The sequence below is a fragment of the Neophocaena asiaeorientalis genome, unplaced genomic scaffold (assembly GCF_003031525.2).
Source record: "Neophocaena asiaeorientalis asiaeorientalis breed wild unplaced genomic scaffold, Neophocaena_asiaeorientalis_V1.1 scaffold87, whole genome shotgun sequence".
Lineage (NCBI taxonomy): Eukaryota > Metazoa > Chordata > Mammalia > Artiodactyla > Phocoenidae > Neophocaena > Neophocaena asiaeorientalis.
Window position 1 is genome coordinate 1,959,623 of NW_020175432.1, and position 16,100 is coordinate 1,975,722.

At 55.2% G+C, this 16,100-nt stretch overlaps 2 protein-coding genes across 4 annotated transcripts; both read left to right on the forward strand.

The window, feature by feature from the left end:
- The first annotated feature begins 1,766 nt into the window (after positions 1-1,766).
- On the forward strand, positions 1,767-9,954 carry BABAM1 (BRISC and BRCA1 A complex member 1). 3 transcript variants are annotated; one of them, XM_024767605.1, is made up of 10 exons: positions 1,805-1,921; positions 2,193-2,320; positions 2,823-3,161; positions 4,416-4,474; positions 5,069-5,189; positions 5,271-5,349; positions 6,081-6,105; positions 8,068-8,197; positions 8,393-8,479; positions 9,454-9,953. In XM_024767605.1, exons 3-10 carry the CDS (start codon positions 2,874-2,876, stop codon positions 9,655-9,657), a joined length of 993 nt encoding a protein of 330 aa, XP_024623373.1. In that variant the 5' UTR covers positions 1,805-1,921; positions 2,193-2,320; positions 2,823-2,873; the 3' UTR covers positions 9,658-9,953. The 3 variants fall into 3 exon arrangements, with proteins under 3 accessions (XP_024623372.1, XP_024623373.1, XP_024623371.1); XM_024767603.1 differs by having other exon boundaries at positions 1,809-1,921; positions 2,232-2,320; XM_024767604.1 differs by lacking the exon at positions 2,193-2,320 and having other exon boundaries at positions 1,767-1,921; positions 9,454-9,954.
- Positions 9,955-10,979: 1,025 nt separating this feature from the next.
- ANKLE1 (ankyrin repeat and LEM domain containing 1) lies at positions 10,980-16,025 on the forward strand. Its single transcript, XM_024767256.1, has 9 exons — positions 10,980-11,223; positions 11,301-11,453; positions 11,901-12,006; positions 12,120-12,264; positions 12,514-13,251; positions 13,383-13,560; positions 13,849-14,008; positions 14,117-14,246; positions 14,511-16,025. Exons 1-9 carry the CDS (start codon positions 11,003-11,005, stop codon positions 14,681-14,683), a joined length of 2,004 nt encoding a protein of 667 aa, XP_024623024.1. The 5' UTR covers positions 10,980-11,002; the 3' UTR covers positions 14,684-16,025.
- Positions 16,026-16,100: the final 75 nt, after the last annotated feature.

Sequence of the window (16,100 nt, forward strand, 5' to 3'; positions counted from 1 at the left end):
AACCATAAGTTTGATTTTTATGTCTGTGAGTCTATTTCTGTTTTGTAAATAAGTTCATTTGTATCATTTTTTTTAGATTCTACATATAGGTGATATCATATGGTATTTGTCTTTGTCTACTCACTTCACTTAGTATGATAATCTAGGTCCATCTATGTTGCTGCAAATGGCATTATTTCATTCTTTTTTATGGCTCAGTAATATTCCATATTGTGTGTGTGTGTGTGTGTGTGTGTGTGTGTGTGTATACATATATTCCAGTGTTATAGAAATTTTAACAAGCAATTTGCACATGGCCAGGCACCATCGGGAACTGAATCATAAGGCACCCTCCTTGTTCCCTACTACCTCTGACCATCCCATCTCTGTTTCCTCTGCCAGCTACTGTTTCTTCTCCATAAATGCTGGATTCCTCAGAGCCCAGATAGTCCCTACATCCTGCTCATTTTTCTGCATCCACCTCTAAAGGGCCTCCTCCTCATCTCCATCCATAGTCACAGCCCAAGCCTCTCCTCCCCAACCTGGATACCAGCCCAGCTCCCTCCCTGGGCTCCCCAGCCATCCCTCCACACCCTTCCCCACCAAGGCCGCAGAGATCTCACTGTTCACCTACCTGGCTCATACACCCTCCATAGCTCCCCATTGCCCTTGGGAAACATTTCAAGCTCTTCAGCCTGGCATTCAAGGTCTTTAAAAAAATTATGCCTGCGGCTGGCACCAATGTGTACTCCACACTCTAGCTATAACCTCCTCTGTGAACAGCTGAAGTTTCTCAGTTCTCTCACACCCTGGTGCCTTTGGCCATGCCTTAACCTCTGCCTGAAACACACCTTCCTTGCTTCTGCACTTCTGTGTAAATTGTGCAGAGCCTGGGATAGCCTGAATCTTCCTGGTCCCACTGACAGAAGCTATGAGGCTGAATCTTCCTGTTTCTGTGTCCCCAAAGGTAGTAGCGAGAGAAGTTGCAATTCTCTGACTTCGGGGTACCCGGGGCATTGAAATTCTCACTCTTAGCTTCTGCTCTGGCCATATTAACCTGTGAGAGGTTCCACCACTCCAAGGCTCTTCAAAGCCTCCAGACTTTTGCCCAAGCGGTTTCTTCTGCCTGGAATGACCTTCCTCCTCTTGTTTTTCTAGCAAATTCTCCATCCTTCAAGGCTCATTTTCCACAGCCCCTCTGGGCTGTCACTGAACCAGAGCCTGGCTGATGTGGACAGGCTTAGCAGACTTTAACAAATAAAGAAACTGAGGCTCAGTTTTTAAATGGTTATGGAGCTGAAGGGAGAACTGTGCATGAAGAAGGAAGGGTGGTTTGAAATAGTTCTGGCTTAGCATTTTTTATTTTTTGCAAATATTTGTGAAATAAGGAGCAGAATTAAATAATTGGGAGGGCCCTTGGGCTCTGGACCTCGCCCACCTCTGCCGCAAAAACCCCTCACTGAGGTTCAGTCAACTCTGTTAATCACCAATCAGCCCCACCTCTTCTAAATCCCACCCAACTCAGTCCCGCTACGTTTAATCCCACTGCAAACTAGGACTTCTCCATCTTTCTCAGACTATCCCATTGAAAACCCAGCTCCACTCTGCCTTGTTACGGTAGAAACGCTGACCCGCGCAGTCCGAATCCGCCAGAAACATAAAAGCTCCGCCTTATCTGACTTTAGCCAATCACATTCCAGATCCCGCCCCCCTCAGCTCCTCTCCAGTCTATCACAATCCAAACCCCACCTCCTAGAACAGTATCAGCCTATCAGCTTCCAAGGCTCTCCAGCCTCGTCCCATACATCTCTCCTCTAGGCCTGCTGCCTGCTGAACTACATTTCCCAGGAGGCGTGGCGGCCGCGCCGTACCATTTCCGGCTGGCAAAGATGGCGGTTTCCTAGCGAGTCGGCAGCTGAGTCGGAGGGAGGCTCACGCTACGGTGAGCAGGAGTTGGGTGGTGAAAGCGTGCGGGATCCGTCCCTAGAGGCCCAACTTCCCTAGCTCCACAAATTCAGCCCCTCACTTGCCCTGAGGTTTCCGCCTTCAGCTCTGGTTTCTCCTGCAGTCTAGCCTCCATCCCTCTTGCTGCAGCTAAGCTGTGTTTTCCTTAGAGGTTGTGGGGACTGCAAGGCTCAGAGACCATCCCCGGCAGCCCGCACCCATTGCCCAGATGGGCAGACTGTTCCACTAGCGTCCTGTTTTTCCTCAAGGGAATTGTAATACCAGATCTGCTCCCCTTCCGTGTGCAGACACCCCCTAGGCAGCCAGCGCTCCGCTGCGGAGGAGGGAACCCTAGAAGTTATTATTATTTTATTCACCAAGACCTCTTCAGTTTCAGGTAACAAAAAACCCAACTCAATCTGGTTTAAGCAAGAAAGGGAATTTAGGCATAGCTGGATTCAGGTGCTCAGAAGTGTATCTGTCGTTTTTTGGGTGAGCATCATTACAGGCAAGCTCTGTTTTCCTTCTTGGAGGCAAAAGAGGCTCCTAGCAGCTCTCGACTTGTAACTTCCCATCTTTGCAACTCTGACGAGTTCCTTTTCTCTAACAGCACTATTGGAAGTCTCAGAGCTGCCCCTCACTGGCGTGTGTTGGGTCCTGTCCCTACCTCTGAGCCATTCACAGTGGCTCACTAGCCAAAATGGGGAGGGGAGGGGTTAGCCCTACAGAAAAAAAAAGGGAGACTGTTGTCTCGAGTCAGAGTGGATGCTGGGCTGATAAGTGTTAAAGGCACCCATCCTAGAGATGAGGAAACTGAGGCCCTGAGAGGAGTTACTCTTAGTAAGCGACTCATGCCCTGTTCTCCTGCCCAATAACCAAATGCTTTTAAAACCCCTAAGGGAAGGATCCTGGCTTCCCCCATACCTACTCCATCCAGCCACTCAGGAGCCATGGAGGTGGCGGAGCCCAGCAGTCCCGCTGAAGAGGAGGAGGAGGAGGAAGAGGAGCAGTCAGCTGAGCCCAGACCCCGCACTCGCTCCAACCCTGAGGGGGCAGAGGACCGGGCGCTGGGGGCCCAGGCCAATGTGGGCAGCCGCAGCGAGGGCGAGGGTGAGGCGGCCAGTGCTGACGACGGGACCGCCAACCCTCCCGGAGCCGGTCCCAAGCCGTGGCAGGTGCCTCCACCAGCCCCAGAGGTCCAGGTGCGGACGCCAAGGGTCAACTGTCCAGAGAAAGTGGTAAGTGAGGGGCTTGACCAGTGGCTTCGGGGTGTTAGGGAACCTTGGGTTACACATAGTCTTTTAGGATCCACTCTGGAAAACAGTCCCTTTGTTCTCGTCTCCTAGGGCTGCCACAGCAAGTTACCACAAACTCGGTGGCTTAAAACAACAGAAATTCATTTTCTCACAGTTCCAGATGCCAGAAGTCTGAAATGAACGTGTCACATTCCCTCTGCAGGCTCTAGGGGAGGAGGCTTCCTTGACTCTTCCAGCCTCTGGTGGCTCCAGTCGTTCCTTGGCTTGTGGCTGCATCACTGCAATCTCTGTCTCTGTCTTCACATAGCCTTCCCCTTTGTGTCTCCCAGTCTTCTCTTTTCTTTTATTCTTTCTTTTTTTGTTTGTCTTGTTTTGGCCGAGCGGCATGCGGGATCTTAGTTCCCTGACCAGGGATCGAACCCGTGCCCCCTGCAGTGGAAGCGCAGAGTCTTAACCACTGGACCGCCAGGGAAGTCCCCAGTCTTTTCTTTTATAAGCACACTTGTTCTTAGATCAGAATGAACTTATCTCAAGATCTTTACCTTAATTGCATCAGCAAAGACCCTAATTCCAAATAAATTCACATTCTGAGGTTCCAGGTGGATATATCTTTTAAATTTATTTATTTATTTTTGGCCGCATTGGGTCTATAGCTGCGTGCGAACTTTCTCTAGTTGCGGCGAGCGGGGGCTTCTCTTCGTCGTGGCGCGCAGACTCCTCATTGCGGAGGCTTCTCTTGTTCTGGAGCACAGGCTCTAGGCGTGCGGGCTCAGCAGTTGTGGCTCACGGGCTCTAGAGTGCAGGCTCAGTAGTTGTGGCGCATGGGCTTAGTTGCTCCGTGGCATGTGGGATCCTCCCAGACCAGGGCTCGAACCTGTGTCCCCTACATTAGCAGGCGGATTCCTAAACCACCGCGCCACCAGGGAAGTCCCGGGTGGATCTATCTTTTAGAGAGCCACAATTCATCCCACTATTCCCTTGTTTTCTTGTTTCTGTGTTGAATGTTCTCTGGTTTGTTTGTTCACTCATCAACCTGGACTCCTAGTTCAGTGCTCTTTTCCCTCAGCTGCCTCCTTCTAAAGTGGATGGCTTAGCTGGGAATTGGGAGTCATCATATGGCCTTTTCCAATGGGGCTGCTTGGAGAGGGCCAGCAGAGTGGCGTGGGGGCCTGCATTAATGTTCAGTCGCCCGGTGCTGCTAGTCACAGCTCTCACCACCCTTCAACTTCATTGCAGATCATCTGCCTGGACCTGTCGGAGGAAATGTCGCTGCCAAAGCTAGAGTCATTAAATAGGTGAGAGGAATATTTGGGGGCTTGAGCTTGCAGCTATGGCTAGGAAGGGCCCAGCCCAAAAAACACAGGGCTGTCTCTCTCAGACTCACCCCCGGGGCCTGGCGCTATTGGAGAGTAGCAATGATAACTGGTAATGATACACCTGCGGCCCATTGGGGCTGTGTTCTAAGCACTTGAGAGCGATCACACGCCACCCAGGTCACAGCCATGACTCGGAAACTCCAAGAAGCAAAATGACTTGCCCGAGGCCTCCCAGCAAATGGGCAGAGCCAGATTCAGACCAATGCCTGGCGGACTCCAAAACCCTTGCCCCTGGGCAGCTAAGTCTCATTGGGGTCAGGTGGCAGGGCCTGGATGGGGCCTGAGGACGAGCCTGCCTTGCCCTCCCTGGCACTCGTGATGACCCGCGGCTGAGCAAAGGTGGGGTGCCTCCCACAGATCAGATGTGAGACCCAGGCTGGCCAGAGGGACCCATCGGAGAGGGCAAGAGCTGGAGGGGGGGTCAGCTAGGCTGGGTTCGCGGCTGGGCTCTGCTGCCCCCACTGCCGCATGACCTGGGCCTTAACTACCCGGTCACCCTCTGGCCCTCCCCAGCTCCAAAACCAATGCCCTCAACGTCTCCCAGAAAATGATCGAGATGTTCGTGCGGACAAAACACAAGATTGACAAGAGCCACGAGTTCGCGCTGGTGGTGGTGAACGATGACACTGCCTGGGTGAGGCTGGGGCAGGGCTGGGTGCCCTGGGGTCCCCTGGAGCTGAGGGAGCACCTCGCTGAGTTCCATGCTTCCCTGCAGCTGTCCGGCCTGACCTCTGATCCCCGAGAACTCTGCAGCTGCCTCTACGACCTGGAGACGGCCTCCTGCTCCACCTTCAGTATCCTTTCCACACAGGGAGCCCCGGGGAGCGGCCTGGCTCGGCCTGGCTCAGGTCTAGATCCCAGCTCTTCCACATCAGGCTTGGGCCAGCCACGTCTCTGAGCCTCAGTTTCTTCATCTGTAAAATGAGAGCCACAAAACCTCCTGCCCCACAGGGTCGCTGTGAAGATAAAGTCAGAATACAGAAGCAAAAACAGCTGATTTGGACTCGGGATGTCAAAAATGCATCCACCTGGGGAACACTTCATGAAGGGCCAAGTACACAGTCGGTGCTCAGCAAATGGCCGTATGTGACTGAAAAGTCACAATCATTGCTACAGCCCCTCCAACCTGGGCATAGCACATTTTATATTAACTTGAACATTAAAGGCTCATTGCATCCCAGAACTTAAATATAATATGATCCCTGTGAGTTACAAAGAAAACAGTAATGAGGGGAGGGGGACAGGGACACCCATGGCTCTCTCCATGAGGAGAATGGCCCTAGCCCTGAGGGAGAGGGGGCTTTGAATCAGTAAGGGCCTTCAGGGCATCTGGTGCCAGCCCCCTAGTTTATGATCTGTGCTGAGGGAAAACAGGCTCAGAGAGGGCAAGCGACTGGGACAGGGTCACACAGCGTGTGTCCTGGCAACCGGCTCAGAGGCACCTGTGCTCTCCCGGCATCAGGAGGGAAGCCACCCACCCCTGCCCACCCATGCGCTGCTCTGCTCTCCTTAGCATTCCCACCAGATTTGGAAGGTCTCTTCAGCCTCATGTAAGTCCCCCATGGGGAAATTATTGTTCACCTTTGAAGAGAAGAACCCTTTCTGGGTAAAAGCTCCAAACAGCCCAGAAATAGTCCTTTAGGGAGGCCTAAAGCCTTCCTTTCTCACCCTTTCTCACTGGAACAATTGCTCACTTACCTGTCTGGAAGCATTTTTGCAAAAGAGGTTCCTTCTCAAATCTCGCCCTTTGTGTTATTCTCTGACAGCCCAGTGGTTCTCCACTACTTTCTTATTGATTGATTGATTGACTGACTGCTGCGCTGGGTCTTTGTAGCTGGGCGCAGGCTTTCTCTAGTTGCGGCGAGCGGGGGCTACTCTTTGTTGCAGTGCACAGGCTTCTCATTGCGATGGCCTCTCTTGCTGCAGAGCATGAGCTGTAGGCGCATGGGCTTCAGTAGTTGCAGCTTGCGGGCCCTAGGGCACATGGGCTTCAGTAGTTGCAATGCATGGGCTCAGTAGTTGTAGCGCGCAGGCTCAGTAGTTGTGGTGCACAGGCTTAGTTGCTCCACGGCATGTGGGATCTTCCCAGACCAGGGATCAAACCCGTGTCCCCTGCATTGGTAGGCGGATTCTTAACCACGGGACCACCAAGGAAGTCCCTCCACTACTTTCTTTTTTTTTTTTTGCGGTACGCGGGCCTCTCACCGCCATGGCCTCTCACGCTGCGGAGCACAGGCTCCAGACGTGCAAGCTCAGTGGCCATGGCTCACGGGCGCAGCTGCTCCGCGGCACGTGGGATCCTCCTGGACCGGGGCATGAACCTGCGTCCCCCGCATCAGCAGGCGGACTCCCAACCACCGCGCCACCAGGGAAGACCCACTACTTTCTTTTAACCTGGAGGCAGCCAACTTTTTCTTTAAAGGACCAGATAGTAAATATTTTTGACTTTGTTGGCCACATCGTTTCTGTCTTGGCAACCAGACTCTGCCCATTTTAATTAGAAAGCAGCCACAGGCCACAGGTACGCAAGTGGGCGTGTCCGTGTGCCAATAAAACTTTATTTGCAGGCACTGATTTGAATTTCACATTTCTGATTGTCACAAAATATTCTTTTGGTTTTCTTTCTTCCCAACCGTTTAAAAATGAAAAAGGTTCTTAGCTTGTGGGCCCAAGTATTCTAAGCCCTGTTTTTGCCAGCCCCTTGATGGTAGCCAAGGAGGTGGTTTTGCCCATCTCAGCAGATTTTGGAAGTGAATCTATGGGGTAAATTCCTAATGGAGAACAGGCTGGAACAAGGTGGTGTGTGTTTTTAATTTTGCTAGACTTTGCCAAAGCACTTTCCCAGGAAATTAACCCTGTTTACCTCCCCCAGCACCGGGGTTGCTCGCACACCTGAAAGTCCTGCCCATCTGATAGGTGGGAAGAGGCCGCATCTTATTTTGCTGTGCTTTTCTTTTCATTCATTTTTAAACCATTCAGTATTCTTTCAGTAAATTTGTCTATTTGTTCCCTTTACCTATTTTTCTAGGGGGATGTCGGCTTTTTTCTTGTTGGTGATCAGATTTGTTTTTTACGTATTAAGGACATTAGCCCTCTATCTGCCTAGTGCCCTGTGCTTCAATGTGAGAACCATCTGTGGCTGAGTGGGCAACCGGGCAGTGACTTTGCATATAAGATCTGGTCCCTGCTTCAGAGTCTCCTGGCCTGGTAGGGCAGGTCTAGCTCAGCACAGTGATGGGGGACGCTCAGGGTGCTGAGGGTGGCCTGAGCAGGCCCTAGCTTTGGGGTCAGCGAAACCTCTGATGGAGCAGGAGAGGTCAGGCAGAAAGGCGAAGCTGGGGAGGCGCTGGGGCAGAGGGAACAGCATGTGGGAAGGCTCAGAGGCAACAGTGAACTTGGGAGGAGTCAGGTGGGGCCTCACATATACGGTGAGGAGCTGGGCTCTCTGAGGGTGACAATAGGGGTGTGCTACCAGGGTGTGCTCTGACCTGTCCCCCATCCCTGCGGCGCAGCCAACAGAAGACCGAGCTGCCAGTCACAGAGAATGTGCAGACGATTCCACCGCCGTACGTGGTCCGAACCATCCTGGTCTATAGTCGTCCACCCTGCCAGCCCCAGTTCTCCCTGACGGAGCCCATGAAGGTGAGGGAGGCCTGGGAGAGGGAGGGATGCCTACAGCCAGCAGGATGGTGGTTAGACACTAGGAGGGACTTCCTGACCACAGGAGCTGGGGTGCCTAGAGTCAGGTTCCCAGAGTCTTGGGCAGTAGCTGGGAAATTGTGATCATGGGGGCATGGGGTGACCAAAGTCCCAAAGGCTAGGTTTCTTCCCCTGCAGAAAATGTTCCAGTGCCCGTATTTCTTCTTTGATGTTGTTTACATCCACAACGGCGCCGACGAGAAGGAGGAGGAGATGAGTTGGAAGGTGAGAGGCTGCTGTGGGTGTGGGTGGCAGGCGGATGTAGGTGCAGATGGGATGGCTCCGAACCCACCTGCCCTGGCTTTGAGGGAAAGGGGGGCTTTGAATCACTAAGGGACTTCAGGGCATCTAATGCCAGCCCCCTAGTTCATGATCTGTGCTGAGGGAAAACAGGCTCAGAGAGGGCCAGCAGCTAGGCCAGGGTCACACAGTGTGTCTCTGACAGAGTGGCACCTGGCAATAGGCTCAGAGGCACCTGTGCTCTCCTGGCATCAGGAGGAGGGAAGTCACCCATCCCTGCCCACCCACGCACGGCTCTGCCATTAGTCTTCTCTTTAGCGTTCCTGGTCCTGCTGGATCATGGTCATTCAACTTCCATTTCCCACATGTCTTCAGTGAACTAATGGGGCTGTTGGGACAGTGGCCCATGAGTATGTAGGGTCCTGTCCACTTCATCCCCAGCATCCCCTGCTTCTCTCTCTTCCTGCCTTCGCTTTCTCTGTGTCCTCTGCCTGGAGCACGCTTCCCTCCCTGCCTTGCCAGGCTCTGCTGGTCCTTTACATCCCAGCCCTGAACTAGTTGTGGCATCTCGAGTCGGCCACTTAACTCTCTGAGCATCACTTTACCCAACTGTGAGCAGAGGGGGTTGAGCCCAGCTCCTACTTATACTTCAGTACCCAAACGGGAAGTCCCTACTTGGAGAAAACTTCCCTGCTCCTCAAGGTAGATCAGCATGGGGGCTGAGGTCATTGTATCCGACTGTGCCTCTCCAGACTAGGGGCTCCAGCACTGAGACCTCTTGGGGTCCCTAGCACTGAGTGGGTGGCAGGAAATGTTTGCTGAATGTGGGAATGTTTTCTCGAAAACTCCTCTTTACCCTTCGGAACCCATTCCTGAGGCCCCCTCCTGGGAGGCCCTCCAGGACAGGGAGGGCCTGTCAGGGGAACCTCTGCCTGAACAGCCCTTCCTTGGCCCCATAGGACATGTTTGCCTTCATGGGAAGCCTGGATACCAAGGGTACCAGCTATAAGTACGAGGTGGCGCTGGCTGGGCCAGCCCTTGAGCTGCACAATTGTATGGCCAAGCTTCTGGCTCACCCGCTGCAGCGGCCCTGCCAAAGCCACGCCTCCTACAGCCTGCTGGAGGAGGACGATGAAGCCGCCGAGGCTGAGGCCACTGTCTGAACTGTCCCTGTACATCCAGCCTTCTAATACGATGAGACATTCGGCCCAGAATGCTGGTTCTCACACTGGGCTCTGTGGGACCCCCAGAGGGAGGTCTAGGAGGTATCCAAGGCACCTGGGGAGCCCTGAAGGGAACCTAGGATTCCAGGAAGCATCCCAGGGACTCTGGACACCCATTCCCTGTGTCTCTTTCCCAGCCCATATCCCACTCCCAGTTTTTCAGTTGTGATTCTTGTGCCCTGTGTGATTTTTGCCATCAAAATAAAAATCTGAGAATCCCTAACCCAGGTCCACAACGATCAACTTGTGTTAATTGGAATCTTTTTCGTTGCAAGTGACAGAAAACCCACCCACTGAGCAGAAAGGAGAATGGCTTGGTTCTTGTGGATAAGAAGCCATGGTGTAGCTTCAGGCTTTGCTGTATCCAGGTGCTCTGACATTGCCATTGGGGAGGGCTGAAATACCCTGCGTGGTTGGTGTTCATTGTGCCCTGCTTTCCTCCCAACCCGTGGAAAGGGGTGAGATGGCTGTGACTGCTCCCCAAATCCCAACCCAGGTGAAGTGAGGGCTCTCCCAGCACCCCTTACGACTGGCCTTGCCTAGGTCATGTAACCTTGCATTGGGCCAGTCATGGGCCAGAGCTGTGGTACACTCTGGTTGGCCAGGACTCCGTCAAGCTTCTCTGGGAAGGAAGCTTTATAGTTCCATCAGGAAATAGTGTGGGTGCTCCCCAGAGGAAGGGAGACAGATGTGACAGGTGCATCACTCAACTATCTTACTGGATGATGAGCAATTGTGAAAAAAAAAAAAAGCTCACCAGCTGGGTTTTCTCAGTTCCTTATCAAACAAAAATAGCTTTATCGAGAAACAGCTTTTCCTTCCCATGAGGATTTATTAGGCACCTGTGTGCCAGGCCCCTCGTTCAACTTCACACCAGCCTGGAAAGGATTATTCTCCCATTTTGCATGTGGGGAAACTAGAGCCCTAAGAGGCCCAGGGCTCCAAAGTAATGGACTCCCGACTCCGCAGAACTGAAAATGGGCAACACAGAGCCACTGCGGGAGGGAGATATTAATTGAAGCCTAACATACTATCAGGGCTGCGTGCGCTAATGGAGGCAGCCTCGGCAGATGGTTCTGTAAGACCTAATGCCTTGGCACCATCGGGTCCCGGGAGCGTAGCTCCACCCCCTCCAGCAGGCTGTGTTAGTGTTTACGCGGTTTTGAGAGATAACGACACACACGACGACCTCCACCCTACCGGGACCTTATCGGCTGCCCCTAGCCCTGCCTGGGCACTACCTGGTGTCGCAGGCTCGGGCCAGCATTAGAGCTCCTGAACCTAGATGTGGACAATACGTCGCGGGTCAGCCTGGCTGGGGACCCTGCACTGCGCCGAGGGGCGGGGACCCTGGCTGAGGGGCGGAGCGGCGCGTGCGCACAAGGGCGACGCGGGAAGTTGGAAATCGGCAGGTCGGGCAGCTGGTCTGGGGGACCGCTGGGGCATGGGCTCGGCGACAGTCCTGGCGCGGCGGCTGCAGGCGGCGCTGCGGAAGGAGGAGTTGCGGTGAGGGCAGGGCACGGGGTGGGTGGGCCAGGGGTAGGGGGCGAGTGTCGCGGTCCACTCTGACCCTCTGTCCTTAGGGCAGTGGAGGAGCTGCTGCGCCGTGGTGCTGACCCCAACCTGGTGCTTGAGGATGGCGCGGCGGCCATGCACCTGGCGGCCAGAGCCCAGCACCCACGGAGTCTGTGTTGCCTCGAGGCCCTGCTGCGCCGAGGCGGGGACCCCAACACTCGGTGAGGCAGGGTCTGGGCTCCGGGCAGCTTTTCCGCGAAGGAGAGGGGTCTCCTGAGTCCGAGGGAAAGACCTGGGAGTCCTGGAGAGGGCGTCCCGCGATTCGAGGATGCGGACTCAATGCCCGGGGGCGGAGCTTGGGGAATCTGGGGAAGGATCTTGAGGGTCCAAGGGCAGAGGCAGGGTACCAGACCGAGGGTGGGGTATGAGGTTGCGCTGAGGCCAAATGGGGATCAAAGGTTCGGATCTGGTGGTAGGCGCTCTAGAGTCAGAGAGCAGAGGTTTGGGTCCTGGCCCGAGGGCGCAGGATCTAGGTTCCAAGTGTGGTGTCTCAGGCTGAAGGGCGGAAATGGGGGTGCCGAGAGCCAAGGCCCCGGGCGGGGGGTGGGAGGATGGGGGCGGAGATCGAGTTCCCTCCTCCACCGACCCCTCCTCCTCTCCTGCCCCAGATCGGCCGAGGCGCTGACGCCGCTGCACGTGGCCGCTGCCTGGGGCTGTCGCCGCGGCCTGGAGCTGCTGCTGAGCCAGGGAGCGGACCCCGCGCTGCGCGACCAGGTGGGGGTCCCAGCGCTGTTTGTAGCAGGGCAAACCCGGAGGGAGGGAAAGAGGAAGGAAGGGAGGAAGCGAGGGAGGGAAGAGGGCGCCCCCTGCTGACCGCGCCCATGTAGGACGGACTCCGGCCTGTGGACCTGGCCGAGCAGCAGGGGCACCAGAACTGTGTGCGTGTCCTTCGGGAGCTGGAGGCTCGTACCAGGACCCCAACACGGACCCGGGCAGACCCCCAGGAGCCAGAGCCCGAGCCAAAGCCTGGCAGTGAGTGGTGCCTGTGCAGCTGGGGGTGCTTAGCCTCTGATCTAGCTTTGCGGGTCTCTGTGTGTGACATCCACGCTCTCCCACTGTTTCTGTTTCACGACTAAGGTCTCTGGTCCGTCTCTCTGCCTCCGACTCTGTCCTTCCTCTTTGCGATTGCAGCCGCCTCTTTCTGTGTGATCTGACTTCCATCTTTGTCTCTCACTTCCTCCTCCCCTCCTCTCTGACTCCCACTCTTATCCCCTGCTCCAGGCCCAGGCCCTTGGGGAAAGGGGCTGAGTATCAGCCCCTCTGGACCTCCCAGTGTGACACTGGACTCCACAACACTGGGCAGAGGTGATGACAAGGACATGAGCCTGGAGGCTGGCCCTGGACCCCCCAGCCTCCTTGCCCACCCTGAGATTGCTGGCACAGATGGCAGCTTGGAGTCCCCCCTGGGATGCTGGGACTGCAGCTCAGTTGCCTCCTTTGTCACCGCGGTTGAGGCCTCTGGAGCTGAGGACCCAACCGCCCACATGTCCCCCTGGGCTGGTGTCCGACCCTCCCAGAGGGTGCCAAGATCTTCGAGTACCCCACAGCAGGAACATCGAGCCCTCGTGGAGGACAGGGAGGCAGAACTAAATGCCCGTCTGCAGGCCCTGACTCTGACCTTGCCAGATGCCTCCCCCTCCCCCAAGTTCTTCCCAGAGAGGAGCCCAGCCCATAGTGCCCCTTGGGAACCACTGCCTGGACCCTCTGACTTCCACATCCCAAAAGATGACCAGTTGTCCCTCGACAGTGATGTGACTGCCCTCTGGCTGACAGAGGATGAGGCGAGCGCCACAGGTGGCAGGGACCCCATCACCTCTTGCCAGTGCCCACCGGACCCCACCACGTCTGACCTGGAGCTGCTGCAAGGGCTCCGGGCACTTGGCAAGAGCCGCGGTCCCATCACGTCCTTCACCCGGCCATACTACCTCCAACCACTAGAAGAAGCCCAGGCTGCTCGTGGTTAGTATCCAGAGTCCAAGGAGCCTCCAGGAGTCCTCGGAGACCCGTGGCTCTCAGTGCAACCTACTTCTCCCTTCATCTCTGGGAACCATCCTTTCCTTTGTCTCTCTTGACTCAGTTTCCCCTCCCAGTCCTAGAATTCTCAGGGCACAGCCCAGAGCTGGCCAAAGCCCTGCGGACCGGCCGTATCCCAGATGCCCGGGCAGATGAGGATGCACTTGCCAAGCAGTTTGAGCGACCAGAACCCACCAGACGGTGGCGGGAGGGCGTCATGAAGTCCAGCTTCACATATCTGCTGCTGGACCCCAGGTACTTGGAACAGGAATGACCCAGAAGTGGGAACTGGAAAATTCTGAGATTGGTTCTTATCTGCTGTGTGTCCTTAGGAAGGGAACTGGCCCTCTCTGGTCATCAGCTTCTTTATCTATATAAAGGCAGTTGGATCCAATTCAAGCTGCTGAGTGTCCTTGGCGAACAGCCACCCACCCTGCCTTTTATAAAACAGGGGTCACTGGACGTGGGTTGCTCTGTCTTTAAAGACTGCCTCTGGGGCGACTCCCGTCACTTTTCCTTCTCTGAGACACCTACTTCATCTAGGAAGACTCAGAACCTTCCAGCCCGAGCCTTCTCACTGACCCTGGCTGAATGCCTTCGGATTTTTGTCCATGCCATCTTCTACGTGGGCAAGGGAACACGGACCCGGCCGAATGCTCACCTCTGGAAGGCCCTCAGCCACCGAGGGTGGCCAGGAAAACAGGTGTGAGGATAAGGACCAGGTTCATGGCAGGGGTGGCACAGTTGCGGGCAGGTAGAGGAAAGAGGGAGTTGGGGGGCAGGCCTCTGACCCTGCCCTGGCTCCCCTCAGGCCTGCCCCAAGGTGCGCCAGATCTTAGACATTTGGGCCAGCGGTCGCGGTGTTGTCTCCCTGCATTGCTTCCAGCATGTGGTTGCTGTGGAGGCTTACACTCGAGAAGCATGTCTTGTGGATGCTCTAGGTAGGTGCCTGGCTTGTGGGGTCGGTGGGGGGACGGTCACATGAAGGGCACTTGATCTACCGATTCCCTCACCCCTTGCCCCTCAGGGCTGTTCATTCATTCAATGAGCAATTATTGAGCACCAATTATGTACCTGCGCATGCACAGATTTTGCTCCATTGGTTTATCCCTGCTTGAGGGCAATACCCAGTGGGTTTACTGGCACATACTTCTGCCTGGGGTTCCTGGAGTCTGCTTTTGTGACCTTACTCCTAATCTCCCCAGGGATCCAGACGCTGATCAACCAGAAGCAAGGACACTGCTATGGAGTGGTGGCCGGCTGGCCACCCACCCGGCGCCGCCGCTTGGGGGTGCATCTGCTGCACCGTGCCCTCCTTGTCTTCCTGGCTGAGGGTGAGCGAGAGCTATGGCCCCAGGACATCCAGGCCCGTGGCTGAGCACTGGGGAATTGGCCATCCAGCCTAGGTCGAGATCAGGGTGTTTGAATGTTCCAGCTGCCCCGCGCTGAGAGCAGCCCCCCGTCTCCAGCTCCAGAAGGCTGGTCGGGGAGCAGCAGGACAATCTCTCCCTCGGGCTGAGGGTGGACTTTATTACAGATGGAACTGCTGGAGAGGTAGTGAGCTCCCTGTCATGGGTGGACAATAAGGGGATGTGGGAGGAGAACAAGTAGACCAGAAGGTTCTTTGGAACACTCTGGTGCTTTGAAATATGCCAATGCTTTGGTAGTTTGGTCCTGTTTGGGCAAACAGAGTCCATTTTTATCTCCCTGACACAGGGGACCTACAATGTAGGCTGGGCTGGGGGCTTCCTCAGCCACATGAAGGGAATCTGCCCAGCTCAAGAGTTAGGTTTCGCTGCTTCCCAGCTGTGGGACCTCGGACCAGCAATTTCTCTGTCTGAGCCTCACTGTCCTCAGTTGTACACAATGGGGAAAGTGCGAGGTTCTACCTCAGGGGGTCACTGAGGAAATCAGATTAAACCGTCATGGGGTAAAGTGTTTGGCTCAGAGCCCTACTGAGCCAGAGGCGGCCCTGCAGGCGGAAAGTCTCTGGGGGAAGGCGGGGGGGTGTCAGGATGTTCTCGAGGTACCGACTTGTGTATTGAGGGGTGGGCAGAACTGAGGAGGTCATCGCGGTGTGGATGTGAGACACCAGCTCTCCTTGGCATCACTGTGACTGGAGCCTCCTGGTGTTGCTTCTCTGAACCTGTTTCTTCCACTGTAAAATGGGATCACTAACCCCAACACTAACCTCTTTGCTCTTTATGCAAAGAGCTTCAGTAAGTGCCAAGCCTCTATCCTGGTGAGGTGGTGGCAGGATCACTTACATTTTCCAGAACTTGCTTCTTCAAAGCAGTCCAGTGGGTTTAGGGACTTGGTGAGAGCCGCTGCCTCATTGGGTTCACCTGCCTGTCATCGTTGCTCAGAGAACCAGGTCCTGCAGGGGGCGGGCTAAGGTTCCACCTGCCTCCTGGCCTCCACTGCTGAGCCCCTGGCTACTCTGGCTGCTAGGGTAATTAGGGTTCCTGCCTCTGGAGTGGGCCTGGGCTCTACCATTTTTAACTGAGCTGAAGAAACCTCACTCCGAGCTTCCCTTTCCTCATGTGTAAGACAAGTAATTCTCCCAGACACCAAGTAGGTGCTTGATAAAGTGATAGCAATTAAAACAGCATGCTGGGACTTCCCTGGTGGCACGGTGGTTAAGAATTCGCCTGCCAATGCAGGGGCCACGGGGTCAAGCCCTGGTCCGGGAAGATCCCACACGCCGCAGAGCAACTAAGCCCGTGCGCCACAGCTACTGAGCCTGCACTCTAGAGTCCGTGAGCCACAACTACCGAAGCCCGCGTGCCTAAGAG

Bases quoted from the DNA above. Each gene is read 5' to 3' on its own strand.
- BABAM1 (XM_024767604.1), top strand. From the start codon at position 2,874: ATGGAGGTGGCGGAGCCCAGCAGTCCCGCTGAAGAGGAGGAGGAGGAG. The intron at 6,106-8,067 runs GTAAGTCCCCCA...CCTGCGGCGCAG, and splicing joins GAAGGTCTCTTCAGCCTCAT to CCAACAGAAGACCGAGCTGC. The intron at 8,480-9,453 runs GTGAGAGGCTGC...TTGGCCCCATAG, and splicing joins AGGAGGAGATGAGTTGGAAG to GACATGTTTGCCTTCATGGG.
- ANKLE1 (XM_024767256.1), top strand. From the start codon at position 11,003: ATGTGGACAATACGTCGCGGGTCAGCCTGGCTGGGGACCCTGCACTGC. The intron at 11,454-11,900 runs GTGAGGCAGGGT...CTCCTGCCCCAG, and splicing joins GGCGGGGACCCCAACACTCG to ATCGGCCGAGGCGCTGACGC. The intron at 13,252-13,382 runs GTTAGTATCCAG...TTCCCCTCCCAG, and splicing joins AGAAGCCCAGGCTGCTCGTG to TCCTAGAATTCTCAGGGCAC.